This window comes from Dichotomopilus funicola (assembly GCF_033296635.1).
Source record: "Dichotomopilus funicola strain CBS 141.50 unplaced genomic scaffold C8A04scaffold_1, whole genome shotgun sequence".
Lineage (NCBI taxonomy): Eukaryota > Fungi > Ascomycota > Sordariomycetes > Sordariales > Chaetomiaceae > Dichotomopilus > Dichotomopilus funicola.
Window position 1 is genome coordinate 205 of NW_026944022.1, and position 24527 is coordinate 24731.

At 54.2% G+C, this 24527-nt stretch overlaps 8 protein-coding genes across 8 annotated transcripts; 4 read left to right on the forward strand and 4 right to left on the reverse strand.

Annotated features, from left to right (window-relative positions):
* Positions 1 to 696: 696 nt before the first annotated feature.
* C8A04DRAFT_23729 (uncharacterized protein) lies at positions 697 to 2178 on the forward strand (the record flags this gene model as incomplete). The annotated part of the gene is made up of 4 exons (XM_062778774.1): positions 697 to 894; positions 961 to 1278; positions 1357 to 1944; positions 2011 to 2178. 4 exons carry the CDS (start codon positions 697 to 699, stop codon positions 2176 to 2178), a joined length of 1272 nt encoding a protein of 423 aa, XP_062641310.1.
* Positions 2179 to 2729: 551 nt separating this feature from the next.
* Positions 2730 to 4839, reverse strand: C8A04DRAFT_33519 (amidase signature domain-containing protein; the record flags this gene model as incomplete). Its single annotated transcript, XM_062782491.1, has 7 exons — positions 2730 to 2902; positions 2979 to 3113; positions 3400 to 3475; positions 3583 to 3966; positions 4026 to 4128; positions 4378 to 4481; positions 4537 to 4839. 7 exons carry the CDS (start codon positions 4837 to 4839, stop codon positions 2730 to 2732), a joined length of 1278 nt encoding a protein of 425 aa, XP_062641311.1.
* A 2071-nt stretch (positions 4840 to 6910) lies between these two features.
* On the forward strand, positions 6911 to 8520 carry C8A04DRAFT_8701 (uncharacterized protein; the record flags this gene model as incomplete). The annotated part of the gene is made up of 5 exons (XM_062785210.1): positions 6911 to 7124; positions 7195 to 7580; positions 7650 to 7816; positions 7870 to 8269; positions 8332 to 8520. The coding sequence occupies 5 exons, from the start codon at positions 6911 to 6913 to the stop codon at positions 8518 to 8520; spliced, it is 1356 nt and encodes a 451-aa protein (XP_062641312.1).
* A 370-nt stretch (positions 8521 to 8890) lies between these two features.
* C8A04DRAFT_23732 (uncharacterized protein) lies at positions 8891 to 9609 on the reverse strand (the record flags this gene model as incomplete). The annotated part of the gene is made up of 4 exons (XM_062778775.1): positions 8891 to 8935; positions 9104 to 9258; positions 9378 to 9433; positions 9521 to 9609. 4 exons carry the CDS (start codon positions 9607 to 9609, stop codon positions 8891 to 8893), a joined length of 345 nt encoding a protein of 114 aa, XP_062641313.1.
* Positions 9610 to 10434: 825 nt separating this feature from the next.
* On the reverse strand, positions 10435 to 11588 carry C8A04DRAFT_23733 (uncharacterized protein; the record flags this gene model as incomplete). Its single annotated transcript, XM_062778776.1, has 4 exons — positions 10435 to 10959; positions 11023 to 11173; positions 11233 to 11440; positions 11504 to 11588. 4 exons carry the CDS (start codon positions 11586 to 11588, stop codon positions 10435 to 10437), a joined length of 969 nt encoding a protein of 322 aa, XP_062641314.1.
* An 897-nt stretch (positions 11589 to 12485) lies between these two features.
* C8A04DRAFT_23734 (PapD-like protein) lies at positions 12486 to 13778 on the forward strand (the record flags this gene model as incomplete). The annotated part of the gene is made up of 7 exons (XM_062778777.1): positions 12486 to 12525; positions 12611 to 12681; positions 12750 to 12772; positions 12828 to 12886; positions 12949 to 13064; positions 13122 to 13244; positions 13320 to 13778. 7 exons carry the CDS (start codon positions 12486 to 12488, stop codon positions 13776 to 13778), a joined length of 891 nt encoding a protein of 296 aa, XP_062641315.1.
* Positions 13779 to 15360: 1582 nt separating this feature from the next.
* On the reverse strand, positions 15361 to 17008 carry C8A04DRAFT_33521 (uncharacterized protein; the record flags this gene model as incomplete). The annotated part of the gene is made up of 2 exons (XM_062782492.1): positions 15361 to 15462; positions 15542 to 17008. 2 exons carry the CDS (start codon positions 17006 to 17008, stop codon positions 15361 to 15363), a joined length of 1569 nt encoding a protein of 522 aa, XP_062641316.1.
* A 1005-nt stretch (positions 17009 to 18013) lies between these two features.
* C8A04DRAFT_8661 (putative mRNA splicing factor) lies at positions 18014 to 23328 on the forward strand (the record flags this gene model as incomplete). Its single annotated transcript, XM_062785197.1, has 5 exons — positions 18014 to 20880; positions 21427 to 21641; positions 21722 to 22228; positions 22336 to 23120; positions 23230 to 23328. The coding sequence occupies 5 exons, from the start codon at positions 18014 to 18016 to the stop codon at positions 23326 to 23328; spliced, it is 4473 nt and encodes a 1490-aa protein (XP_062641317.1).
* Positions 23329 to 24527: the final 1199 nt, after the last annotated feature.

Below are 24527 nucleotides of genomic sequence, written 5' to 3' on the forward strand. Positions count from 1 at the left end.
CATTGAGTGGCCCCTTCACCTCATGCTCAGCATACCTTGTCCCCTCACGTCTTGGATGTCCTCCATCTCCCTGCCGTTTATCAAGCGAACCATACAATTTACTCTTGCAATCAATCCGTCGTGGCCCACCCAATGGTGGTGGTGAGACTGAGAGAGGTACAAGGTGGAAGCACTCTCCATGCAGTATCGAATGTCAATGAACACGTCACACGCCGGGCCGGCGATGATACTATCAAGGTGTCGAACCTGTGAGGTAACGGGTCATCAGAATCACTGTTAGAAGGTTGCTGTCCGAATGACTTACCTGCCGTCCCTGGTGTAAAACTGAATCTGCATGCACAACAGTTATGTACGCCACGGATTCCGGCGAATTGGATGAGGTTAAATCCCTCTACTCATGCAAAGTCAAGCCCAACCAACACAAAACCGGCAGGCGACACGGTGCGAACCCCAATTCGCTCCAGAAAAGCATGGTGAAGGCGAAAAGGTAACTCGGAACTTTTGAAAGAAATCATGATTTAGGGGCTCTTCAAGTTTCAACATCTCGGTCAAGGCAATAGCAATGTCAGCTCTAATTAAATTCTAAGTTGATAGTGAAGACAATTGACGATTTTGTTGCTACAATAAGCACTGAAGCAGGGAATCAAAGTCTCTCAGCTTCACAAACCCACACCCGCTCCCACTTTCACTTTCGCAATGGGTTGGCGAGACGAATGGCCGTTGATGCCTGATGGCGCTCCCTACGATGGCAAGAAACTCTTCCAGCTGGCTCGGGCTGGCAAAAGCCCATTCCACCGAGAATGGGATGTCCGACTATTGATCAGGGAGATAGAGGAGAAGCTAAACACGACTGTGACGGATATTCCTACCATCGACAACGGTTCGAATAGTTACGTGAGTGAATTAGTTGCTAGGAAGCCTGGAACGAACTCTTTGAATCCATTCTGAATCATTCCCCAGAGCTTTTTCCTCCAAACTTCAGACAGGTTCGACCTGGTTGCCCGCCTGGCTCGCGGCGATGTCAACATGCCGGATTTTGACGGTTTTCCGGTCGATGTCCAGGCTGCTAAAGTTCTTTTCGAGGGCGCCGTGTATAATCTGCTTCGGTCAGAACCAGATATTCGTGCCTCCCGTCTGCTCTACTTCCGCGCGCCTGTTGAGCAGGCAGATTTAAAACCAAGCACTGTGCCTCTGGACCTGAGAGGTCGGCGGCTGTTTGTGTTCGAGAAGTCTGAAGGGGTGAAGAATGTGTGGAAAGAACTCACTCCTAGCCACAAGGTATGAGGAAGAGCACACCATAACAAGGCGGCGGCGGCCTTGGTCTCAACATTATTAACAAATCTCAATGCCTGCCAGCTCCTCCTCCTCAACCAACTCGCCACCTCGCGTGCAGCATTATTCCGCTACAACCCACCTCGCGACTTCACTGACAAGTTCCTCCACGGACGCTTATTCGAGTTCAGGCCTAACTCACTGTCCATGCCCGTCGCCCCTACCCACGAGTTTTGGAGCCATGTGCTCGAAGCCAAGATCAAAGCCACAATCCGAAACGAGGGTGACATGATCGGATGGGAGGGCGACGACGGGATTGTCGGACCTCGTGCCCTAGCAGCCAAGGAGTCTCTCCTGAGGGCGATCCCCTACCTGCTGCCACCCGATACCCCCGAAGCATCTATGTACAGGCTTGTTCTTGAACACGGCGACTTCGGCATTCACAATACAACTATCACGACGCAAGAGAACGGCGAGCCTCTACTGACGTCTCTCTTTGATTGGGAGACGGCATGTATATGGCCTGTGCCGCTCTCCGATCCTCTTGTAGCGGTTAGCCCTGTTGATTTAATCGTCGATGAGGATGCTCGGCCTTCGGCCACGCGGTTGCCAAAGGACACAACTCCGGCTGATCTTGAGACATATGCAGCCTGGGCGAGCCATTATATAACGGTAGTTATATCTCTTTTATCGCCCTGCCATTCTGCAATGCCCACTCCACGCTAACCACTGTCAAAGAAGCTTTATCATGAGGCGCCGGGCTACGAGGCCGCCATACGGGCCGGAAAGGACTTTCGCTACCTGTGGTATGCTCTCCGAGACTGGCGCGGGGATGATCCTGAAGAATTCTTTGGGGCGTTGGGGGAATGGGCTGAGAGGCGGACTCGAGAGATCGGAGGGTTTTGAAAAAGGAGGATGACGTCGGGCGCTATTCTTACAAGCGAGCGTAAAGACGGCTTGGAACCGAGTTATCAAGAGGGCTAACGCCAGTTTTCAGCAGCTTTGAAGGAGAGGAAAAGCGGCCGGTTGGGGTTGTAGGGTTTACATTAGACCGTGACCATATACAACGCTAGCTAGCAGATAGACTTCATATCTGGTTCTCAGATCGATCATTTTTCCTATAGCCTCTATCTAGCTCATACCTTGTCACGATTTGGCTCGTAAAGGAACCAGGTGGGTCACTGTCAAACAGGAGCATTCGGACCTCTAATCATTTGAACAACCAAGGAGAGGATCATACTTGTATCTATTACTTGCCGGACAACTGTTCATTACCAGCTTGTCAGCGGAACCTTATCTAACGCGTAATTATATGAGTGGGAAGTAGCCTAAATCCACCCGCTACGGTTATCCTCCTCTCAAGAAATCAAATGGGAGAAAAAGACTGCGGCAGGTAACCAGGATTGTGAGCTTGGCCTCCACTTCTCCATGTTTGTTTCAGACAATGTTATGTCAGACTATGGCCGGTTGACTAGTTGCGGGGGCGGCCTGCGCTGGGGAAACGTCGCCTCCCAGGCACTCATGACCTTGATCAGCAGATCATCCCGGCCTCGTCTTGTGATGGCTGAAACCGAAAACGGCCGGCCATTGTAGTCCAAGTACGACAGCGGCATTCCGCAAAGCGAGTAGCCTTTCATGGTGTAAAACGTCAGCCTTAACTTGTTTTTTGGTCTTCGAATCAATTGTTTTCTTAAAAGTCCTCTTACCTCCACCAGTTGCCATAGACGTGAGGCCACTATCCGTCGGACCAAGGATAACGTCAACTTCATAGGTCTTGAGAACCCGTTCAATCCCCTGGTCTCTGGCGACGTGCCGGAGATGCTCCAGGTGCCGGTTGTACACTTACGAAGATGTATTTTGGTCCCGTGCCTTGATGAAGCCGTCCTGTCTAGGGTGATCTAAGCATAGTGTTAGCCATACGAATAGAATAGACCCTCAGGGTTTGTGAGTTTCATACGTGGCGGAAGCTCCTTGTCGGCATGTTTCAGGTTGTACTCGATCAGCTCTCCAAGCGATCGGACCTCGCTCTCCTCAAGATCCTGCAGATAAGCATTGAGGGTTGTTTTCAAATCGGCCGCTAATCAATGTTAGCTTCAGCTGTAAATCATTAGGCCAGGGTTGACAGACTCGCGATAACGCCCTCGCTATTCTTCCCATCCAGCTCAAACTCATCGATCGAAATGAGATCGACATCGTTAGCAAACTTTCGTCCTTTGACCGGATGACATCATACGCCTGGCGTATTTCTCGGTTCTACAATCGCAAGCAAGTAACGATAAAATTTGACGACGTTTCAAGATGCACACATACGATTTGGGCCTCAGCCCCGTCAACAGGCTTAACAGAAGCTTCGGGAAACTTCCACTTGTCGGGATCGAGAACCGCAACTGAGATATCTGACCAGGACCCCGTCAAACTTCTTGTGAACGACTCAGATCGTGGTCTCGAGGCTAAAACATCCAACAAGATAGCCAGGTCGTGAACCGACTTCGTCATGGGCCCTGCCGAGTCGAAGTGGTGAGATATGGGGACAATGCCGTCCTGGGGAACGAGACCAATTGTTGGCTTGATCGTGTACAGAGCAGCTCGACCAGCAGGGCACACAAGCGATCCGTCGGTTTCAGTGCCAATGGCAAGCGGCGTATACCCGGCAGAAACTTCAACAGCGGAGCCAGAGGATGAGCCTGAGGGGTTCTTGGGTGTTGTTAGGATTTCCAGCTATTAAAATCAAACCAAGGCACCGGGATACCCACCGAGTGACCATCCGTCGAATCGTCGGGGTCAACACCCCCAAGGATGTAGGCTGACTGGACTTGTCCGCCCACCGCAGACCAACCGCTTGGCATATCAGATCCCCTGCTGACCGTCAGAAACTTCATTCATGGGAAGGGGGTCTAGTAGATCTCAAGTTGTTATCGAGAGTTGGAGAACTCCTAAACGTTAGGGAAACTGTTAGTAATTAGATGACGCGATTTCACGGCTACGTTGAATCCGGGATGTTTGCTCACGCTCAAGTTGGCTTTTCCGAGAATTATAAGCCCCGCTGCAATAAGCTAAGAATTTGTTGTCAGCGATATGGAGGGGCTCGGTGGTGCGTTGACTTACCATACTCGGTCAATGATCTTTGCGTTCTTACGAGCTTTGGAGCTCAGTAGAGCGACGCTTCCGGCAGTCGTTGCAAGACCTAGTGTTGGGGTGTCAATATTGTCCTGCAGATTTTAGTGTGGAGAGCAAGAAAGTGCAGAGGAGATTGTGAACCCTAACCTTGATAGTGATCGGGATTCCATGCAGCGGTCCACGCAACTTTCCGCCAGCTCTTTCCCGATCAAGCAATCTTGCTATCTCCTCGAGAACGTCAGTTGGCGTTATACTGATCATGGCGTGGAGGTTGCCGTCGTGCTGCTGGATCTGCGTGAGGCATTGCCGGACAAGGTCGAGGCTGGTGAGCTCGCCTTGGTCCAAGAGTCCTTGCAATCCTTTGGCATCAATGGTGAGGAGGTCAAAAGCCTGTCCGCCTTCAGCGCCTGAAGTGCGGGCGAGGCCGAGAAATGATACGGTCTGGCCCATGATCCCAGGGTTCGCCTGTACGCTGTATGTGACGCCGACACCCGGGGCCGGGGGAATAAATGAACGTCAAGAGGAACCCGACAGAAGAACACAAAACCATCACGTGAACACCAAGGCATGAACGACAAAGAAGCTTCAAACAACGGAGAGGCAGAGTACGCGAGGAGCCTCGGCGGTAAAGGAATTCAGGTAAAACAGTGGGAAACTGCGGGAAGGCACGCCCCGCACAGTTTGGAACTTTGGTCTCACTTTTCCGGGCGAGACGTCAGCACAACCAAAGGTTCTAGGATCAGGTGTAACAGTCAGAGGGATCGATCCTTAATTGTAGAAAATCTTGGGTCGAAAAGGCATGTCACAAATGTCTACATACCTAAGGTGGTATTGCAGCAGCGAGTGGGTAATTACCCTTTTATACTGTGACACCTTGCTAAATACCCGAAAAACAGCGGGAGTGCCGTCTATTTCCCATGAGCGCCGCCCAAGCCATAACTCTACGGAAAAAGCCGATCCGTTCGAAACCTAGAAGTGCGGGCACATGCAGCATAAGGTAGGTGACTATCACCCTGGTTGAGTAATTAATGGGAGGCTCACGGTGGGAAACCCTGGGGCCTGGGTCACATTTGAAATCACAACACCCAAGTACAAGTACCATCAGCCGGCAACGGCTATGAGAGGTAGAGGAGGTGTGTCCGTTGACCCTCGCTGTCCTTGATACGCCGAACCAAGCAGACGTGCCTCGAGCAAAGATACTCAGTCGCGGGGGGCAGATATGTACCAAGAAGGTGAATTAGACTCGGAGGTATTCCAGCCTCACACAAAACTGGCACTCATACCTGAGTGAGCATTGTAGGCTGGCGGATGTGTAAGTGCCTGTCATGGTCCTCGTCCTCGATTGTGCCGATAAAGCCGTTGGGGTTGCTCTCCGGAACTTGATCACAGCGGAACGACCACATGCTCAACCCGTCAAACCGCACGTATCTTCGACCGACCCCCAATTAATAGGTAGTCTGCCAACACCCCATGGGCGGCCAACCTTGTAAATCCGCCCACGCTACAACTTTAAGAACTAGGATGATAACGATAGCTTCCTGTCTTCATAATTGTTTGAAAGCGGGCGCTTATATCTCCTACTCAGACTAGGTAATTAGGGAGGGTTAGCAGAGGACCAGTACCCCCCAGTCGCCCGGAACCTAGCCCCGCCATTTGCACATTCCATATTTATATTTCGAAGTCTCATAAGAAACTCGCTCCTCGGGATCTTTCATCCTTATCAACTAAGGGGACCTGAGTAAAGTTGTAAGCGTTAGAGTAACCCTAACCCTAATAGATATTTTCAACAGCTCTCAGTGATATCCACCAACTATGAAAGAGGGTATCCATAGACCCACAGGAGAACCACCAAAAATATTTAGAAATAGCCAAAAACATACAACACGGGGGATTCCCCAGTCGTCACCGACCTGAGTACTAGTCCCGCGGTCAGTAGTTTATCTAGGGGAGAGCGGACGGGATCCCGAGCTTTCTACTGCCTATGGTCGTATGTAGCAGACAAGAGTCTCGCGAGGATCTTATGTACCATGCTAACGGGGGGCCTTGGTGTTTTCTGCTGGACAGAATGGAGAAAGGCGGTGGGCAGTTTCCTGGCGATTGCTGACTACGCCAAGACTACAACCCCTGCACACACACCCCACCTTCAACCTTTCCCCCACCACTGACGTCGCAAACGGAGCCTGGAAGTTTGGAAGTTGCAGCCAGCCCAGAGGTCATTGACAAATAAGGAGCTCTGGGAAATCTCCCACCGGAGGATTGGTTACTCTTTCGGTCTTCTCCAGATCTCCAACCCACAGTTTCCAAGTGACTCTTTATCCAGTGGCGCAGGGGGTGGCCCATCGCAAATCGGCCCTCAGATCCATCGTTCCACCCAAGTCACGCGGGGCGACTACCCGACCACGCCGAAGCAAGGGCGACTATAAAGCTGAGAAGTTCCCCCTTGGAAGACCAGCGTCTATTTTTCCTCCCCAACCTAGTTTCTGTGTCACTCGACCACAGGAATTACCCCACAATCACCACAATGGAGACGCCGGCGGTTCCAATGCCTAAGGATGAGCGGGAGAGGCAGATCCTCAACAACCTCACTGCCATCCAGGACAGCCTACTCCTCCTGAAAAGGGACCGCACCAAGTACATCCGGACCCAGGATGTCGTGGTCCTGCACGACCAGCTCATCGAGCAGATCAGGCAGGTGAACGAGATTCGAAAGGGGCAGCAGACGGAGGAGAATCGATGTAGGTCAACGGGAGATTCGAGCAAGTTCCTCCCTTTGTACCTCAATGTACTTACGGAGACAAATCACAGTGGATAAGGTCCTAGAGAGTTGCCTCCAGCTCATTTCGCTATTCTTTATGACCATCGGACGGACGACCGAGGCGCCGGCTGCGTACGCGTTGACATCCACCATCAAGCGCCTGCTCGACCACCTGACGGAAGCCCGCATCTTTTCTGGAAAGGACCTGACCAGTATATCTAACACGCTAGACCGGCTCGAGGGGATCTTGAAGAATACGAAGAAGGAACACTCTCCGTATCTTGTGGAGCTTTTGGCGAACAGGGAAAGCCGGTGCAGGTCGGTGTTGGCCAACTTGCGCAAACAGCTCGACCAACTGGACGAGCCATTGCAGGTCATTTACGAACGCTTAATTTCTGTTATGCGGTCGATGTCGCTTGCCAACACAAAGTCGAAGGTGGGTGAACGAGAAGGATTGGTCTGGTTCACGGCGTGCGGTAAACCGAAAGTGCTAACACACCCGCAGTTCTCAACGAGCGAAGTGCAGAAACTTAAGGCGAAACTGCAAGAGATCAATGCGACTCAGGTAGATGGCAAGTTTGTGGATGCGGAAGGCAAAGAGTACCGCGGGAGCGAGCAGGTATCGGTGCTCCTTGGCCACTGCTTGCGGTGGTCTGACATTGTTCTCGAGAGGTATGCTCCTTGATACTTGAAATTTTCCAAGCCCCGACTGACCCCCACTCCAGAAAAGGCGTGATCCCCGAGGGGTTCAAGGACAAGTACAACATCCTCATCGGTATCCGCAACGACCTCGAAAAGCTCTCCCTCACTCAGGCGTGGTCGCTACGCGAGACCGACCTGTACGACTTCCAGCGGCAGCTTGACAAGATTGACGAGGCCCGTGTCGACGGCAACTGGCTCGACCCGGAAGGCCATCCAGCTGAGCTATACGTGCAGCGCACACTGCTGTACCTCATTCGGCGCAGCTACGGCTACATTTACTACCTTATGAACTCATCCGAGCCCGTGTCGGAGGCCCTGCTACCCATCTATAACCAGCTTCAGACCCTGAAGCGCTGCTTGATCGAGGTCAAGAACTCAGGGGGCGTTGGTTCCGTGAGAGAGCTGTACCCTTATAGCATGAAGGTTTGTCCTCTCTAGCGCTTTTCTAACCTTTTGAGATATCCGCAGCTAATGAGTACTGCCAGTTGAATTCCATCGACAACATGCGAGTGGACGGCAAGTTCATGGTGGGCAACGACATTCCCGAAGGTCAGGGAAATGTGAGCGAGCTACTGGCGGAGTGCTTTGACCTTAACTATGAACTAAGGGTAGCAGCCGAGGAGCTCGAGGAGAATGAGAACCAGTCACCGGCGCCGCAAGAGGATGCCTCATAGTTTACTGTCGGGTCGCGGTTATTTCGATTATCCCAGGGGATTGGTTGGTGTGTATGAGTACGGGAGGAGGATTCATTATCACGCACGGCGTTAGAGGTCTGAGATACGGCGGCTTGTTGCGGTTTAATTTGGTAGGGCTATTCCGGTAACGGGCTCAGTGAATGGCCTGGGATAGGGGTCCATACTCATTGTTTAGTCTGTAATGTTGCGGGACCATTGGTTTTCGTGCGTGCTTTTGTGGATCACGGAGTATCTTCAGGGGTCATCCGACATGGCTAAGGGGTCTCTATGAACTAGCCTCTTGAAACTAGGTTATATTGGTCCTTGGTCGTTCATCAACGTGGCACTCGATAGAACCCCATTTTACCCCCTATTTTTGGTTGCGGAAGGCACAGAGGAATGGCCAAATTTGAGCCTGTCAACAAGTATGTCAGTGACACCGCTAAACTTCACCGGCTTAAAACCCTACTGCATCACAAGCCAAAACTCTCAAACTAGACGGCATAACCCCTTTCCCATACGAAAAAAGAAAAAACAAGAATAAACGGAGAAGCGAAGAAAGAATTAAAAGAAACCAACTCACATTCTCCACATCCCACACCCCCGACTTTGCATAAATATCCTGTCGCAAGATCTCCTTAATCTCCTCACGGCTAGCAGCCTGAATCACAATAGTGCTGCCAGCAAAGGAGAACTTGGAAGCGTCAGACCCCTCCGGAACTTCGTTCAACACGGCGCCTGTATGCACTGGTCTTAGCCTCGTTCTTGAACTCGTCGCCGTTGTTGAGCTGCTGGGGAGGTACCGGTGGTATGTGCAAAAGGTGACTTCTGGGGAGGGGAGAGGGGGGAATACGTACCGCCCATTTGGAACACGCCCGAGTCTTTGAAGGTGCCCAGGCCGGCGAAGTGTTGACTGATGAGATGTTAGTGAGTAGGGGGTAGGACATAGATGGGAGGGTATAGTGTGGTTGTTTGAGTGGGACGGATGAGAGGGACTTACGGCCGGACCTCGATCCGCTTCTCATGGGCGCCGGGGAAATCGGGGATGACGACAAGCCATTCAATCTTCTTGGGCGCTTCGGTGGCCATGGTATTTCTTTGCTGGTGGGGGTATCGGGTGAGAGGGGAAGTAAGACGGGGGGTGTTGTGGGAGAGGGGAAAAGAGACGGGGAGGATTCGTGAGTGATAAAGGCGAGTACGGATATAGGGTTGCGAGACTGAAACTGCTCGGCTGGAGAAACTCCGAAGGGTCGAGGCCATGGACTTTTTATAAAAGCTAAGAGGGAAGAGAGTGAGAGAGGTCGATCTCGGGAAGTAAGGTAACAGGCGGCTTAAGTCCGCGTGGCCGGGGTGGTTTAGGATGACGGATTATGTGAACGGCAACTAACGGCCCGATCAGGAGTTATATTCAACCTATGGTAACGTCATTAGGATCCGTGATGCAGCGGTGCGAGATCGCTGTGGGTTCACGACGGGGTCAGATGTGGGAACATTGGGGAATGCGGGGTTACAGGGGCGTCAGCAGTGAGCTTCCAATGTCCATTATCGGGCGGCCCGGCACCGAAAGACTTTGTACATAAATCGAGGTTCATTAGCTTCAGGATGTGGCTACGTGATGAGCTCTAGGATAGGGCTATGTATGGTTCAGGCGCTGGCTTCCAGGTTTCAGATGCGCCCTTTAGTCGACAAGCAACTCCGGAGATTCAACCATGCTGGGTTTTATTCGTCGTTTCTTCCGCCCTGTGAGGGGTAGCTCGGAGCCACCCCCAACGACTGTACCGAGATCGCATCTCCATGCTATCTTCAGACTGCTTCATCAAAGCATACCTATGTAAGTTTTGTAAAAGTAAAGGCGCGTAGACAGGCGAAATCCTCCTCTTGTTTCCCACAAAGCCCAAACTTCCGTAACCCCCCTTAGTTCACAACCAACACAGCACTGGGCGTCAACCCAGCTTCGGCAAGCGTCTGCCCAAAGTCCACACCCGCCTCAAAAGTCTTTTTCGGGAAAGTTGTCGTGAACTTGGTGATGGGCGCGCCCACCTCCGACTCGATCTGTTGAGCCACCTCAAACAGTGTCGTCTCACCGGGATACGACTTGACGAGATTCCCGTTCTGGGTCTGCAATCTCAAGCGGGCATTCGCCGCGCCCGACCCGGACGATGACGACGTTGTCGGGGCGGTTGCGGCGGCTGCCACAGCGGCAGCGGCAGATGCAGAGGTTTGGCCTGGAAGGGGCTTGCCCTCGCGCATCGCCTTGGCCTCCTCCTCTCGGCGCTTGCGCTCCTGCTTGTCGGCCTCGATGCGGGCCTTGATGCGTTTCTTGGCCTCCAGGTCGTCGAGTTTCTCCTGACGCTTCTTCGCGGCCTCCTTGATTTGCTCCTTGCGCTGGAGCTCCTCCTTGACGTCCTGTGTCTCCTTGGTAGCTTTTTGGCGGATTTGCTGGATGGAAAGTTAGCGTAAACCGAGTCGGTGAGTTACAACAATGAGGCTTGAGGTACATACCTCGTTACGCTTAGCTTCTTCCTTGTCAACGACGCTCTGGTTCGCCCTCTTCTCCTTCAGCTTCTGCCGCAGCTCCTCCAACCTCGACTTCTTCTCCTCCTCAGTAAGGGGGGCGATTTCCTCTGTCGATTCGGAGAAGTCGGTATGGTCTCTGTGACACGTGTCAACACCTTAAATACAAAACGAGAAAGGGGTTTCCTGATAGCATACGTCTTGGAGGCGTGGAAGGAAGCCTGATCATGGTTACGGAACTTCTTGCCGCACTCGTTGCAGACCAGAGAAGAGGCGGTCTCGCCGGAGGGAACAGACGCTTCGCCTTCTTCTTCGCCTCTTGTCGCGCCAGCCGTCGTTTGCGCCGCCTGGAGCTCTTCGAGTGGCTTTTCCTGGTTCTCCTCAAGCCAGGTCAACGCCTGCTGTACTAATTTGGTTTCAGTAACTGGTAGAAATAATACAAAGCTGAAGAATGAAATCTGTTACTAACATCCGCCCGTCCTCTTGACTGCGAGCTCGGCACGGGCTCGCTCAAAGCCCATTTCGAGCAGGAGGTCGAGATCTGACTGTGTCATATTTGCGGATATTATATGATGGTGTTGGATTTGTGGCCCTGGTAACCCCTCAAAAGTTGCGAGTTCTCGTAGTTTTGAGTCTGGGGGCGGTGGTTGAATGAAGACGGGTTAAACAGCCAGGTGCTGGTGGTGAGGCAGGCGGGGCAGGTTAGTGGGCTGTTGGGCAATGGAGCCTGAGGGTGTTCAATCAGTGCGAAGAAAGAGCCCACTTGCTTCGTAGTAGGTAACTAGATGGGATGTTGAACTGGTGTTTAGAATGTCAAAGATGTGGAGAAAATTGTCCTTAAAAATCCACAAGAGATTCAGTAAAAGCGGCCCTTGAATACACTTCCAAATTGCTGTTCACAGCGAAATAACTGACGGCGTTCATAAACCGTAGGAACAGACGTCATCGCAGCCTGGAAGTTTGATTCGACCTGCACAAGCCGACGATTGGTCATCCGCTGCATTCGGCCCAGGGTTCGGGTTGAGCTTCTGGCCCCCTCAAGGCCCCCAAGTGATCAGCACGGGCCCACGGACTTGGATCCCTCCCTTTCAGCAGCCAGCGCAGTGACCTGGCAGCCAACCTACCGCAGCGGAAATGTCGTAACACGCAACAGACAACCTCCCCGACCAACTGCTCAGTCTCCCTTTTACAATCGCCCCAAGAAGCCGATTTCCCCCCCCAACCACAACTAGCGCGAACCCGAGCCTTAATACTCCTACCTACCCTCCCGCGCGACAACTTTTACGACCAGCAATCTCGACTTTGCGATAAACCGTGCCCGTTCTGGTCCTCGGCTTCCCATTGCATCCCGCGTCGAACTTTTGCGCCCGTGACCACCCCCACCGATTGAACAAATATCCTCCCAGGAATCCTCACGTGTCTTTCGCTGGCTAGCCGACAATACCGCGAACATGTCCGTCGAGATCGATCCGGTGGAACTTGGGTTCCGCAGTACGTCGCCTCGCGCCCCGAATCACGTTCTCAGGGGGCAGAGTATCCGCAGGTTGTCTAATCTCAGCCGCTAACCACTCCTTAGGGCCTTTCACTGTGGAGGTCTCGCAGGTCCTCAAGATCAAGAACGTCAACTCGTCGCCTATCGCGTTCAAGGTAATTACCAACTGGGCTTCTTTCACGCTCGTTTTCTTGCCTTGGGGTCACCTTACTGACGGTCGCAGGTCAAAACAACAGCCCCTAAGCAGTACGTTCGGCTATTGTGGAGCCTTTGCAGGTCTGGAGATTAACGATTGATGCAGGTACTGTGTACGGCCAAACTCGGGTCGCATCGAACCTGGTCGCGATGTCGAGGTGTCGGGTACGTCACCCCCCAAAAAATAGCAAACCAGATGTCATTTTACTAACCCCATTGCGTTGCAGTCCTCCTGCAGGCCATGAAGCAGGAACCGCCCGCCGATGCTAAATGTCGCGACAAATTCCTCGTTCAGTCTGTCGTTATCACCCCCGAGAAGGAGTTCACGAACGTGACACAGATTGTAGGTTTCAAGACTTTTTGTGCACAAAAGGAACAAAGGGGCTAACCGTTTTTACAGTGGGACGGCGTAGAGAGGTCTGCGATCCAGGAGAAGAAGATCAGGGTCACATGGCTCGCGCCAGCAAACGATGGCGCGGCGCATTCGGTCGCGACACCCGTCAGGTCCACGGCCGTCAACGGGGTTTGTTCCCCCTCCCCTTCTTCCCAAAGGTGATGATCCCTTAGCAAATAAACTAACCCTCACCCCCTGCGCCAGTTCGAGTCAACCCCCGACACCGCGCCTCCGTCCTACGCTTCACCCCACGACGATGACACCACTGCGCTCGAGGACACCACGGCCATGTCGACGAAGCTGATCGACATCGACACCCCAGAATCCACCCCTCAGCGCCAACAACAACCACCCGCACCAGCCTTCGCCGCCCCGGCCGCCGTCGCCGCGACCGTCAAATCGGCCGCGAGCGCCACCTACGAAGAGCTCAAGGAGCAGCTCGCCAAGGCCGAGGCCACCATCGCCTCGCTCAAAACCGAAGTCGCCAGCGGTCTCAGGCAGCGCAAGGCAGTCGGCACATCCTCGGAGGGCGAGAGCAGCAGCAAGGCGGCGCCGCAACTCGCGCAGCAGCAGCCGCAAGGCCGGGCTACGGAGGGCGTGCCGGTCCAGATTGTGGCGGTACTTTGCCTCGTCAGTTTCTTGCTGGCGTATTTCTTCTTTTAAACCAAGCAAGCAAGCAAGCAAGCAAAAGGGGAAAATACAGCTAGCTAGCTACGCGGGTAAACCCATTACGACAGGCGCAAAGAGACAGCAGCAAAGCAATAAACTTGTCACTGTCGTTGTCGCTATCTTCCTCGCTGTTATCATCGCTCTCTTCATTTACCCGATGTACCACCCTGAGCGGTTGATGAAACACCTGAAGCTTTTCTGGAGCAGGATGAACCTGCCCAAGATGATTCGCGCCTGCGAGGAGGCCAACCGGGGAGATAAAGGGAAATGTACGGCTACGGAATTACAGGCCGGGTCGGCCATCTATGTGAGGGTAATGAAATGAGGGGTAAGGACTAAGAGAATGGATCGGTGGGGGAAAGGGGGAAAGGGAGGAAAAGACGGGGGGTAGGGGATAGGAAGGGGGGAGTGGGAGGAGTTGGGTTAGATATGTGTATGTACTTGTTGAGGAGGATACCTCTTGGAGTGCTGTTCGCTCTTTTTGTCTGTCTGTCTCTTTTTTTTTTTCCCGTTATTCCCTTGCGTTTTGTGTTTTCTGTTTTTCTGCTTTCTGCTACATCTTTGCCTTTGCGCATCTCTGCTTTTACTTTTTTTCTTTGTCTTTTGATTATTTACCTTACCTACCCACGCTGCTGGATTTGACCTTCTTCGATCTAGGCAGGCAAAAAGAGCATACTACCCATGTTCCTGATGGTCTCTCCCTCGCAGTGTGAAATGGTCTAGGTTGAGATGGCGGTTGTGACCTATCTCTACGAGAACGTGGCTGTCGCGGTGCTCGCAATGGCATACCCACCGCCCGTCGAAGCCGGGGAGAAGCTTGTTTCTCGAGGGGTATTTCTAGAGAGGGGGGGAATACAGTGAGTTGGACTGGCTACCACCAACTGACTCGTTCTACCTGACCAAGTCCAAGTCCCTCTGGTTGGCTATTCCTCGATATACCCAGAACGAATCGAAGAATCCAGGGCTGACTGACATTCTTCCCTTCCTCTGTCTCTCTCTATCTCTTACTGTGTATGTCTGAGGCGAACCACGTGTCTGTCTGCTGTCTGTCTCTGTCTGTCGCAAGAAACATGGACCCCGCTAGTTGGGGTGCCATGTGTTACTTTTCCCTCGGCACTTTCCCTGTCATGCGTGGCAATGGCGGGCAGGTGTTCGGGTGCGGACCGAGACGGTAGGGCTGTCTAAGTAGTAGCCAGGTGAGGTGGGGTTGGGGTGGTTGTATTCTTGTATTCTTATTATTTTTATCCTCATTGGTGTTTTACAAGGTCGTTTTAATGGCGTTTCACATGTAGCTAGTTCGGTGAACGTGACGAAATATCAGAGCAACTCACTATCAGGTTTCAGTAATCATTACCATCTCTAAAGAATAGGTGGGTATGGAACATGCTGCTACTTATGAACTCAAGTACATTTTCTCTACTCAATCTCTCTCGCTGCTGTACTATATAGCTGATATGCTGAATGATAACAAAATCTGTACCCTGATACGACGGTTTATGTACCAAGATGCCCATTATTTTCCACCCTTTCTTTCTCTTTACATATCCTCTGTATATGTCACCTCAACTTTGGGCCTTTACAACTTGGCCTTGCCCTCCTGCTTGAGCATAGTCTCGGCGACAATGCGCCGCTGAATCTTGCCCGTGGCCGTCTTGGGCATGACGTCGGTGAAGTACACCTAACAACCAAGGTTAGCTACTATATTCCCCGAGAGTAAACACCCCCCCCTCCCCCCCCCCCAAAAAAAGACGACTTACCTTCTTCGGCACCTTAAACCGCGCCAACTTCTCCCCCACCCACTTCCTCAACTCCTCCTCCCCCAACGTCCCCACCCCCCCCTTCCTCACAACAGCAACCCCAATCTCCTGCCCAAACATCTCATCCGGCACCGCAAAGCTCACCGCCTCCGCCACCCCGGGATGCCTCGCCAGCACATTATCCAACTCAATCGGACTAATCTTCTCCCCGCCCTTATTAATCAACTCCTTAATCCTCCCCGTAATCACCACATACCCGTCTTCATCCTTCCTTCCCTGGTCCCCCGTGCGGAAATACCCGCCCTTTTCCTTTGCCACAAACGCCGAGGCATTGGCAGCGTCATTGTTCAGATACCCGCTTGTGACGTTCTCTCCACGGATGCAGATTTCGCCTTCGGCTCCCGGGGCCACCGGGTCGCCGGTTTCGGAGAGGATGACGACTTCCACGCCTTGGCCGAGACCGACGGTTCCTGGCTTGCGGGGACCGACGGAGGGGAGCGGGTTGGAGGTCATTTGGTGGGCGGCTTCGGTCATGGCGTAGGCTTCGAGGACGGGGGCGTTGTAGGTTTGTTCGAGGGCGTGGAAGACGGTGGGGGATAGGGGGGAGGAGCAGGAGCGGATGAAGCGGATTGGGGGGACGGGGGATGGGGTGGGGTTTTTGAGGAGGATTTGGTGGATTGTGGGCACGGCGGTGTACCAGTTGGCGCGGTGGAGGGTGAAGTCGCGCCAGAAGTCGGAGGCGGAGAATTTGGGGGGCACGACCATGGAGCCGCCGGAGAGGAAAGGGGCGAGGAGGCCGCAGAGGAGGCCGTGGACGTGGAAGAGCGGCATGACGAGCATGGTGCGGTCGGATGGGGTGAGTTGGTAGGTTTGTTGGATGTTGTGCATGGTGCGGGTGAGGTTGCGGTGGGAGAGGGGGACGACTTTGGGGCGCGAGGTGGTGCCGCTGGTGTGGAGGATGAGAGCGGTGTCGTCGGGTTGGGGGGTGAGGACGGGTTGTTGGGGTTTGCCTTGGAGCTGGCCGCGTTCCTTGATGTCGAGAGCGACTTCGTGCTTGGTGGCGTCCCAGTAGCACTCGGCGATGGCAGCGTTGAACTTCTGGGCGGCTTTCACGGCGGGGGAGGCGTTCTGGTAGGCGCCGCGGGGCACGAGGACGATGGCGGACTTGACGTCGTCGATGTAGAACTCGAACTCATCCTGCTTGTAGGCCGGGTTGAGCGGGGCAGCGATGGCGCGTTGCCATGAGGCGGCCAGGAAGGAGACGATGAACTCGTACGAGTTGACGGTGGCGATGGACACGGCAGCTCCGTGGGCGATGCCGAGCGCTGCGAGCTTCTGCTGGAACGACGTCGTCTCGGCCACGAGGTCCTTGTAGGTGACGGTCAGGGCGGGCGACCCGGGGATGATGATGGCCGTTGCGTCGGGGGCGCCCCGGATGGAGGATTGGAGGGTGAGGCCGGTGGCCATGTTGAGTGAATCCAATGAGAGGGTTTTTATGAATTGAATATGTGAGGGTATCGCGACAATCTGTCTGTCTGTCTCACAGGCCACGTGGAGCCGGCGCGTATGTACAAGAATGAATCTGAGTGTTGTATAATATTCAAAAAGGCGAAAGAACTATATGAGGGAGAGAGGGAGAGAGAGAAATCGAGATCAAAAATAACCTCCGTTCATCTCAATTGATATGCCTTCACAACCGAGATCCGGGAACCGGCAGCCAAACCGAGTGCCGTGGCCGTCGCGACTGAAACTGGAAAATGGCCGGGATCCGGATCGCACCATCCGCGCTTGTCCCGAGACGGAGGTGGGTCTGACACTCCCAGTCCCAACACATGCTTGGAACACAAGGCCCATGTTACATCCCGCGCTCGGGTGCTGCTGTCAGGGCGTGGGGGAGCAATTGTGTGAGAAGTGTTCAAGGGCTTTGGTTTCAGGAGTATAAAACTAGTAAAACTGGCCAATACTAGAAGACTTGATGTAGTTTACAATGTTGTTTACAGTACATGCAGAATGGCTGCAGGTTGCCATGTGTGAGGTGGATCGTAAGGGGAAGAGCTTCAGCACGGATGCATAACTTAACGAGACCACGTGAGACATGTCCCTGACAGGGAGCTATTTTTTAAGAAATATGAAGTCAAAGTCTCCAGGTAGAAGACCAATTCATAACCCAAAGCTGTCATATTATTAGCATCTAATAAATTCGCCTGTGCGATGAAAGAGGAAGATACGAGGTGTCAATTTCGAGCTCCGGTCTGTGTAATTTTCGGAGCTTCAATTCAAGGATGAGATTCTGTAATTACAAAGTACAAAGTACTCCTCCGAAGCCCGTGGTGGGGCGATAAGATAAGAATTCGGCAGGCATGAGCACGGTCACTTCGCGATGTGCTGTCCGACCCCCATCATTCCCACTCGCCGACGGCACGGCAACCACAAAATCACCTCCCGGTTCCGAATCACTCGAGCGCCGGCACCATGTCGAAGCGATACGCATTCGTTCCAATGGACGATGAGCCGGCGCCGGCGCCATCATCCAAGGACGACCGACGAGACCGACGAAGAGACGACCGAGACAGAGACCGAGACAGAGACAGAGACAGGCGGGATCGAAAACGCGATCGATCCCACAACCGTTCCCGGTCACCACGCCGACACAAAAGCAGACGACATGACGGCGACGCATCCCCACGACAAGACCGACGCTCCCGATCACCACCACCACCACGACGCGCACCCGACAGCTCCAAGCGCAGCACCCGCACCCACGATGCCACCGCCGACGACACGGCCAACAAAATGTCCGACCTACGCCTCAAGTCCCGCCAGCAATACCTCGCCAAGCGCGAGACCGAGCGGCTGGCCCTCCTCCGCAAACAAGTCGCCGAGGAAACGGCTGAATTGCGCTCGGGCGTGCGCCTGTCAGAGCGCGAAAAGGCCGAGTTCGCCAAGAACCGCGAGATCCTGCGCTTGGCTGAGGAGCGCGCGCATATCGACGATTACCAGGACGGGTACCGGCTGCCGGATCAATACGGCGGTGGGGCGGATGGGAAGAGTAAGGAGGATGCGCTGTATAAGCGGCATGTGGAGCGGGATATGTACGGGAATGAGAAGCATGTTACCGAGTATGAGGAGTGGGAGCGGGAACAGACGGTGAAAGCCAAGGCGCAGATACAGAGCCGCGAGCGGGACCAGGAGGAGGGGGAGTATGATTTTTTGTTGGATGAAGATGCTATTACGTTCGTGCGGGATGCGGCCAAGTATGCGCAGCCTAGTGATGGGCTATCGCAGGAGCAGAGGATTTTGAAGGACAAGATTGATGCGGCGGAGAAGGCGCAGAAGACGATACAGGAGGTCCGGAAGAGTCTACCGGTGTATGCCTACCGGGATGCGTTCCTGGACGCGATGAAGGAGTATCAGGTGATGATCCTGGTGGGTGAGACGGGGTCCGGCAAAACAACACAGATCCCGCAGTACCTGCACGAGGCCGGCTTCACCAACGACGGCATGAAGATCGCCTGCACACAGCCGCGTCGAGTAGCCGCCATGAGCGTGGCCGCGCGTGTGGCGGATGAGATGGGCGTGCGCGTCGGCCACGAGGTCGGCTACTCGATCCGGTTCGAGGACTGCACCAGCGACAAGACCATTCTCAAGTACATGACAGATGGCATGCTGCTGCGCGAGATGGTGACCTCGCCCACCCTCGAGGGCTACTCGGCCATCATGATTGACGAGGCCCACGAGCGGACGGTGCACACGGATATCTTGTTGGCGCTCATCAAGGACCTGACGCGCGCGCGGCCGGAACTCAAGCTCGTCATCTCGTCCGCCACGCTGAACGCGGAGAAATTCAGCGCCTACTTTGACGACGCGCCCATCTTCAACGTGCCCGGCCGCGTGCACCCGGTCGATACCTACTACACGTCGGCGCCCGAAAGCAACTACCTCGAAGCGAGCCTGGTCACGGTGTTCCAGATCCACGCGACGCAGCCCGAGGGCGGGATCCTCGTGTTCTTAACAGGCCAAGAGGAAATTGACAAGGCCTGCGAGCGCGTCGAAGAGATCAAGCGCAAGCTGGGCAGCCGCGTGCCCGAGATCATCGCGCTCCCCATCTACGCCAACATGCCCTCCGAACTCCAAGCCAAGATCTTCGAGCCGACACCCCCCAACGCCCGCAAGGTCGTCTTCTCGACCAACATCGCCGAGACATCCCTAACCATCGACGGTATCGTCTACGTCATCGACTGCGGCTACGTCAAAGAAAACACCTTCAGCCCCGTCGGCACCACAGGCCAATCCACCCTCGCCGTAGTCCCATGCTCCCGCGCAGCCGCCAACCAACGTATGGGCCGCGCCGGCCGTGTCCGACCTGGTAAATGCTTCCGGCTCTACACCAAATTCGCCTACCTCTCCGAAATGGACGAGTCCCCCACCCCCGAAATCCAACGCACCTCCCTCTCCGCCGTCGTCCTCCAGCTCAAAGCCCTGGGCATCGACGACCTCCTCGGCTTCGACTTCCTCGACCCCCCGCCCACCGAACTCCTCATCAAATCCCTCAACATGCTCTACGCCCTGGGCGCCCTCAACTCCTCCGGCGCACTCACCCGCGTCGGGCGCCAAATGGGCGAGTTTCCCGCCGAGCCCATGCTCGCCAAAGCCCTCATCGCCGCGACGCAGGAAGGCTGTGTCGAGGAAGTGTTGACGGTGGTATCCATGCTGGGAGAGGTCGCGACTTTATTCTTCCGCCCCAAGGACAAGAAAGTCCACGCTGACAGCGCCCGCGCCCGGTTCACTGTCAAAGACGGCGGCGACCATATCACGCTGCTGAATGTCTACAACCAGTGGGTCGAGGCGGACTACTCCCCGATCTGGGCCAAAGAAAACTTCCTCACCCAACGCTCCCTCACCCGCGCCCGTGACGTACGTGATCAACTAGCCAAACTCTGCGATCGCGTACTAGTCGACGGCGTAGTCGCCAACGGCAACCCCGACGGCGGGGGGGGTGTAACCCTCTCCTCCTGCGGCGGCATCGCCAACATGCAACCCATCCTGCGCGCTATAACATCCGCCTTCTTCCTCAACGCAGCGCGTCTCAACCGCGGCGGGGACGGGTACCGCACGCTGAAGAACAACATGACGGTGTATGTGCATCCGAGCAGTGTGGTGAAATCGATGGACCCCCCGCCGAAGGTGATTATTTACCATGAGTTGGTGGTCACGTCGCGGGAGTATGTACGGTCGGTGATACCGGTTGAGGCGAGGTGGTTGACGGAGTTTGGGGGGCATTATTATGAGAGGAAGGATGTGGAGGTTTTGGAGGGGAAGAAATTGCCTAAGGAGAGGAAGTACTAACTACCTATTAGGGGTTATTTTAAGGGAAGTATTGGGGCAGGTTGTCAACAGGACGGCCTGGGACGGGAAATAGTCTTACTATAATATGGGCCATGTGTTACGGTAGTTATTTCTAGCAGGCGTCTGGAGCGATTGGAATCGAACTTGAAGTTGAGCATCCATCTCTGCGGTTTATTACCTGCCACTAGTTGCAGGTCCATTTCCGACTCAAGTATGAAGGGCCCTTGTTTCAACCCTGCCCATGTTGTCAAGTGAATTTCAATTTCAACCAGTCGAGTGTAAGGATATTAACCAACTCGTGAGCTTTGTCAATCTCTGTCCTCGCAAGCTAATTCTAGTCACCTTGCCGAAGGGACTCGCTCATAGTGACATATTAACCGGATGTTGGAGTTAGGTACCTTAACGTTAGTGGATGAGATGACGGAATGGTGTTTAAGTCATGCAGCAGCCCCACTGTATTACAGCACCTCTAGGGGCCCACAGCGACCTCCGGCCTTGCGCGCAAGGCTGAAGTCAATCTTGAACTTTCAACACCAAAGTTGGGGTCTTCTGGTCGTCTTTCACAACGAGACGTCACAAATTCCCCAGACACCGCACAACATGGCGGCACCACCTCCACAACCGCCCGCCCGCTCGGGCATGTCGCTGTACGCCAACCTGCTCGACGCCGACGGCTCGGCTTCCATCTCGCGCGACCCGGTGCGTTTCAAGGACGACAAGAGCGATGTGCCGGCTAGGAAGGCCATTGATCCGGGTATGTAATTGCTTTGTACCTAGTTTATGGCCGTGTTCGTTGATTTCTCCGAAATGATATTCTAACAATTGACCCACCAGCCCTTCGCTTCCAGCCCATCCGCCGTCCCCAGCTCACCAAACCTTCCGCCAAACCAAAACCCGCCTTCCCCAAGCCCCCCTCTGCCGCTTCCATCCCATCCACAGGAACAGGCACAACAACATCAATCCCACCAGCAGCACCACCACCCACAGACGACCCCCCACCAGCACCCATCCCCCAACCCCGCGCCACCCTCGCGGACTGGGCCGCCGACGACGACAACGACTACGCAGCCGCAACAGCCGCCAACGCCGCAGAGAAACGCCAGCGCGGCGGTCGACGGAACAAGAACAAGAAGAACCGTAAGAGTGAAGGGGGTTATGCGCGTGAGACAGACTGGGATGAGTTGTATGACCCTGCAAGACCGACGAATGTGGAGGAGTATTTGAGGAGTGAAGAACGGGTCAGGGAGGTGAGGGAGTGGAGGGGGGTGTTGTATGCGAGACGGTGGAGGGAGGAGGATGATGAGGGTGAGAGGGAAGGGGGGGTTCGTGGGAGGAGTGGGAGTGATGGGGAGGAGGGGAGTGGGAGGGATTTGGGGAGTATGTGTTTTCATTTCTTTATTTTCTTTTTCTTTCTCCCGTTGTGAGATTGGCCACTAACACACCCACAGACCAGTTCGCGCCTCCAGCATCCTTCAACTTTGCACCACCGCCCATGTCTCCACCCCGTGCTGCGGCTGCCGCTGTCCCAGACGACGCAACCGGCGACGACGCCTATGCCAGACGACTCGCGCTATCAGGCATGGCACAACCACCCCCACCACCACCCACCGACGGAGACACCTCCACCATCTCCCGTGCCCCCATCCGCTACACCCAACCCCTCCACCTCGGCCCCGACAACGACAACGACAACGACGCAATGGACATCGACGTGAACACCACCAGCAACCCCACCCCCGAAACTGCCGAAGGTCCCTCTTCCCGCCCAGGCCAACAAGGTTTCGCCCAGCGCCTCATGGCCAAGTACGGCTGGACCAAAGGCTCCGGCCTCGGCGCTTCCTCGACAGGTATCACCACCGCGCTACGTGTGCAAGTCGAGAAGCGCAAGCGTCGCCCCGACGCAGAAGGCGGCGGGTTTGTGTCGGGGGGTGGTGCTAGGGGGCGGGTTATCGCGCCGAAGAGCAAATCCCAAGCTCATTCTCAGTCTAACGCTGCTGCTTCTGAGAGTGGCTCGAGTGGGAATGGCAAATTCGGTCCCACGTCTGTGGTCATCGTGCTGGACCACATGCTGGACAACATGCCAGATCTGGAGGCGGAAGTCGAGGATGCCGGGCTGGGTCAGGAGATTGGAGAGGAGTGTGGCGAGCGGTATGGGAGGGTGGAGAGGTTGGTGGTGGATATTGAAGGGCGGAGGGTGCTGATTCGGTTTGTGGAGGCTGTTTCGGCTTTGAGGGTGAGTTTTTCCTTTTTTTCCACCCCTTTTCACTCCGTACTGTTCCATTAGTTGCTGGATGGATATGAGGTGAGGTGGTGGACCCTGCTAACTTGATCAACTCCTTCAGGCCGTCAACGCGCTTGAGGGTAGAGTCTTCAACGGCAACACTATTGTTGCGCGGTTCTATGACGAGGAGAAGTTTGAAGAGGGGATTTACGATGGGTAATAGCTTGCTAGCCAGCTTGACTGGGAGGTGTGCTGGGCGGAGAGCAAAAGAATGAGTTAATGAATAAAATGGGACGAGATCGTCGATGGGGGTAGGTATGATTTCTGAGTATGCTTGGGTCCTACCTATCGAAGGCCACCGTCCTTGAAGTAAACTTCTTATGATACGAGTGCCTGATGTGGACTTGCTTGTATCTTGTGGGATAGGTCCAGGAAACCAGCGGACTGGGTAGAGCCGGCAGTCGGTTGATCCACTCCTTGACCGTCCGTTGACGAGGTGAACGTTCCAGTCGACGAGTAGATTTCGACGTTTACCGTTTGTTATTACTGGTGGCGTCGATAAACTCGGTTGACGCCAAGGACGGGGCTGAGACTTGATGCCTTTCATACTAGGTAGCTAAAAGGGGAAACCTAGCCAGTGGCAAGTAACGAACCACGGATATGGATGTTCAACTTCAAGTTCGATTTCAATCGCTCTAGACGCTTGCTAGAAATTGGTCTACCGTAACACATGGCCCATACCTATTGCAGGAGCCGTCGGGGCGCTGTAATACAGTGGGGCTGCTGCACGGCTTGGACATTATTTTCGTCATCTCAACAACCAGCCCGCTTTAACATCTAGTAAACTTGTAACCATGAGCGAGTCGCTGCAGCAGGGCGATAGAGTCAACTTTCGAGGAAATAAATTGACGCACTCTACTAGCTAGCTAAAACCCAATTAGTTAGTTACTGAAACTCGAGACCGATCCACCAGTAAATGCAGCGCAGGCCCAGCAGCAGCAAACGAACCCGTATCCGCAGCGTCGAATGGTGCATAAATACGAATATGCCGTGATCTAATGATTTACAATACGACAAGCATAACTAATACGAACCTCACACCCCATACAAGGTCGAATAAGTCGGAATCCAGACACTTCGAAACTCGTCGACTACCTCGTATTAGCCAGACATTGACACAGTAATCATCCCACAGACACGGCACACAACCATTCAGAAAAGCAGACCCAGTTATTACAATTTCTAAGAAACTTCATACAAAGCAAAATAAACAACCAGACACACCCCCAAGTCCACAGACCCAACGTTGATGATTACCATCCCCTGACTCGACCCAACTCGGCTCGACACGCCTTCCTTCCTCTGCCTCCAACCGGCCCGGCAACATCATTACTCTCTTGGCCGTTTCCGTTTTCCCAT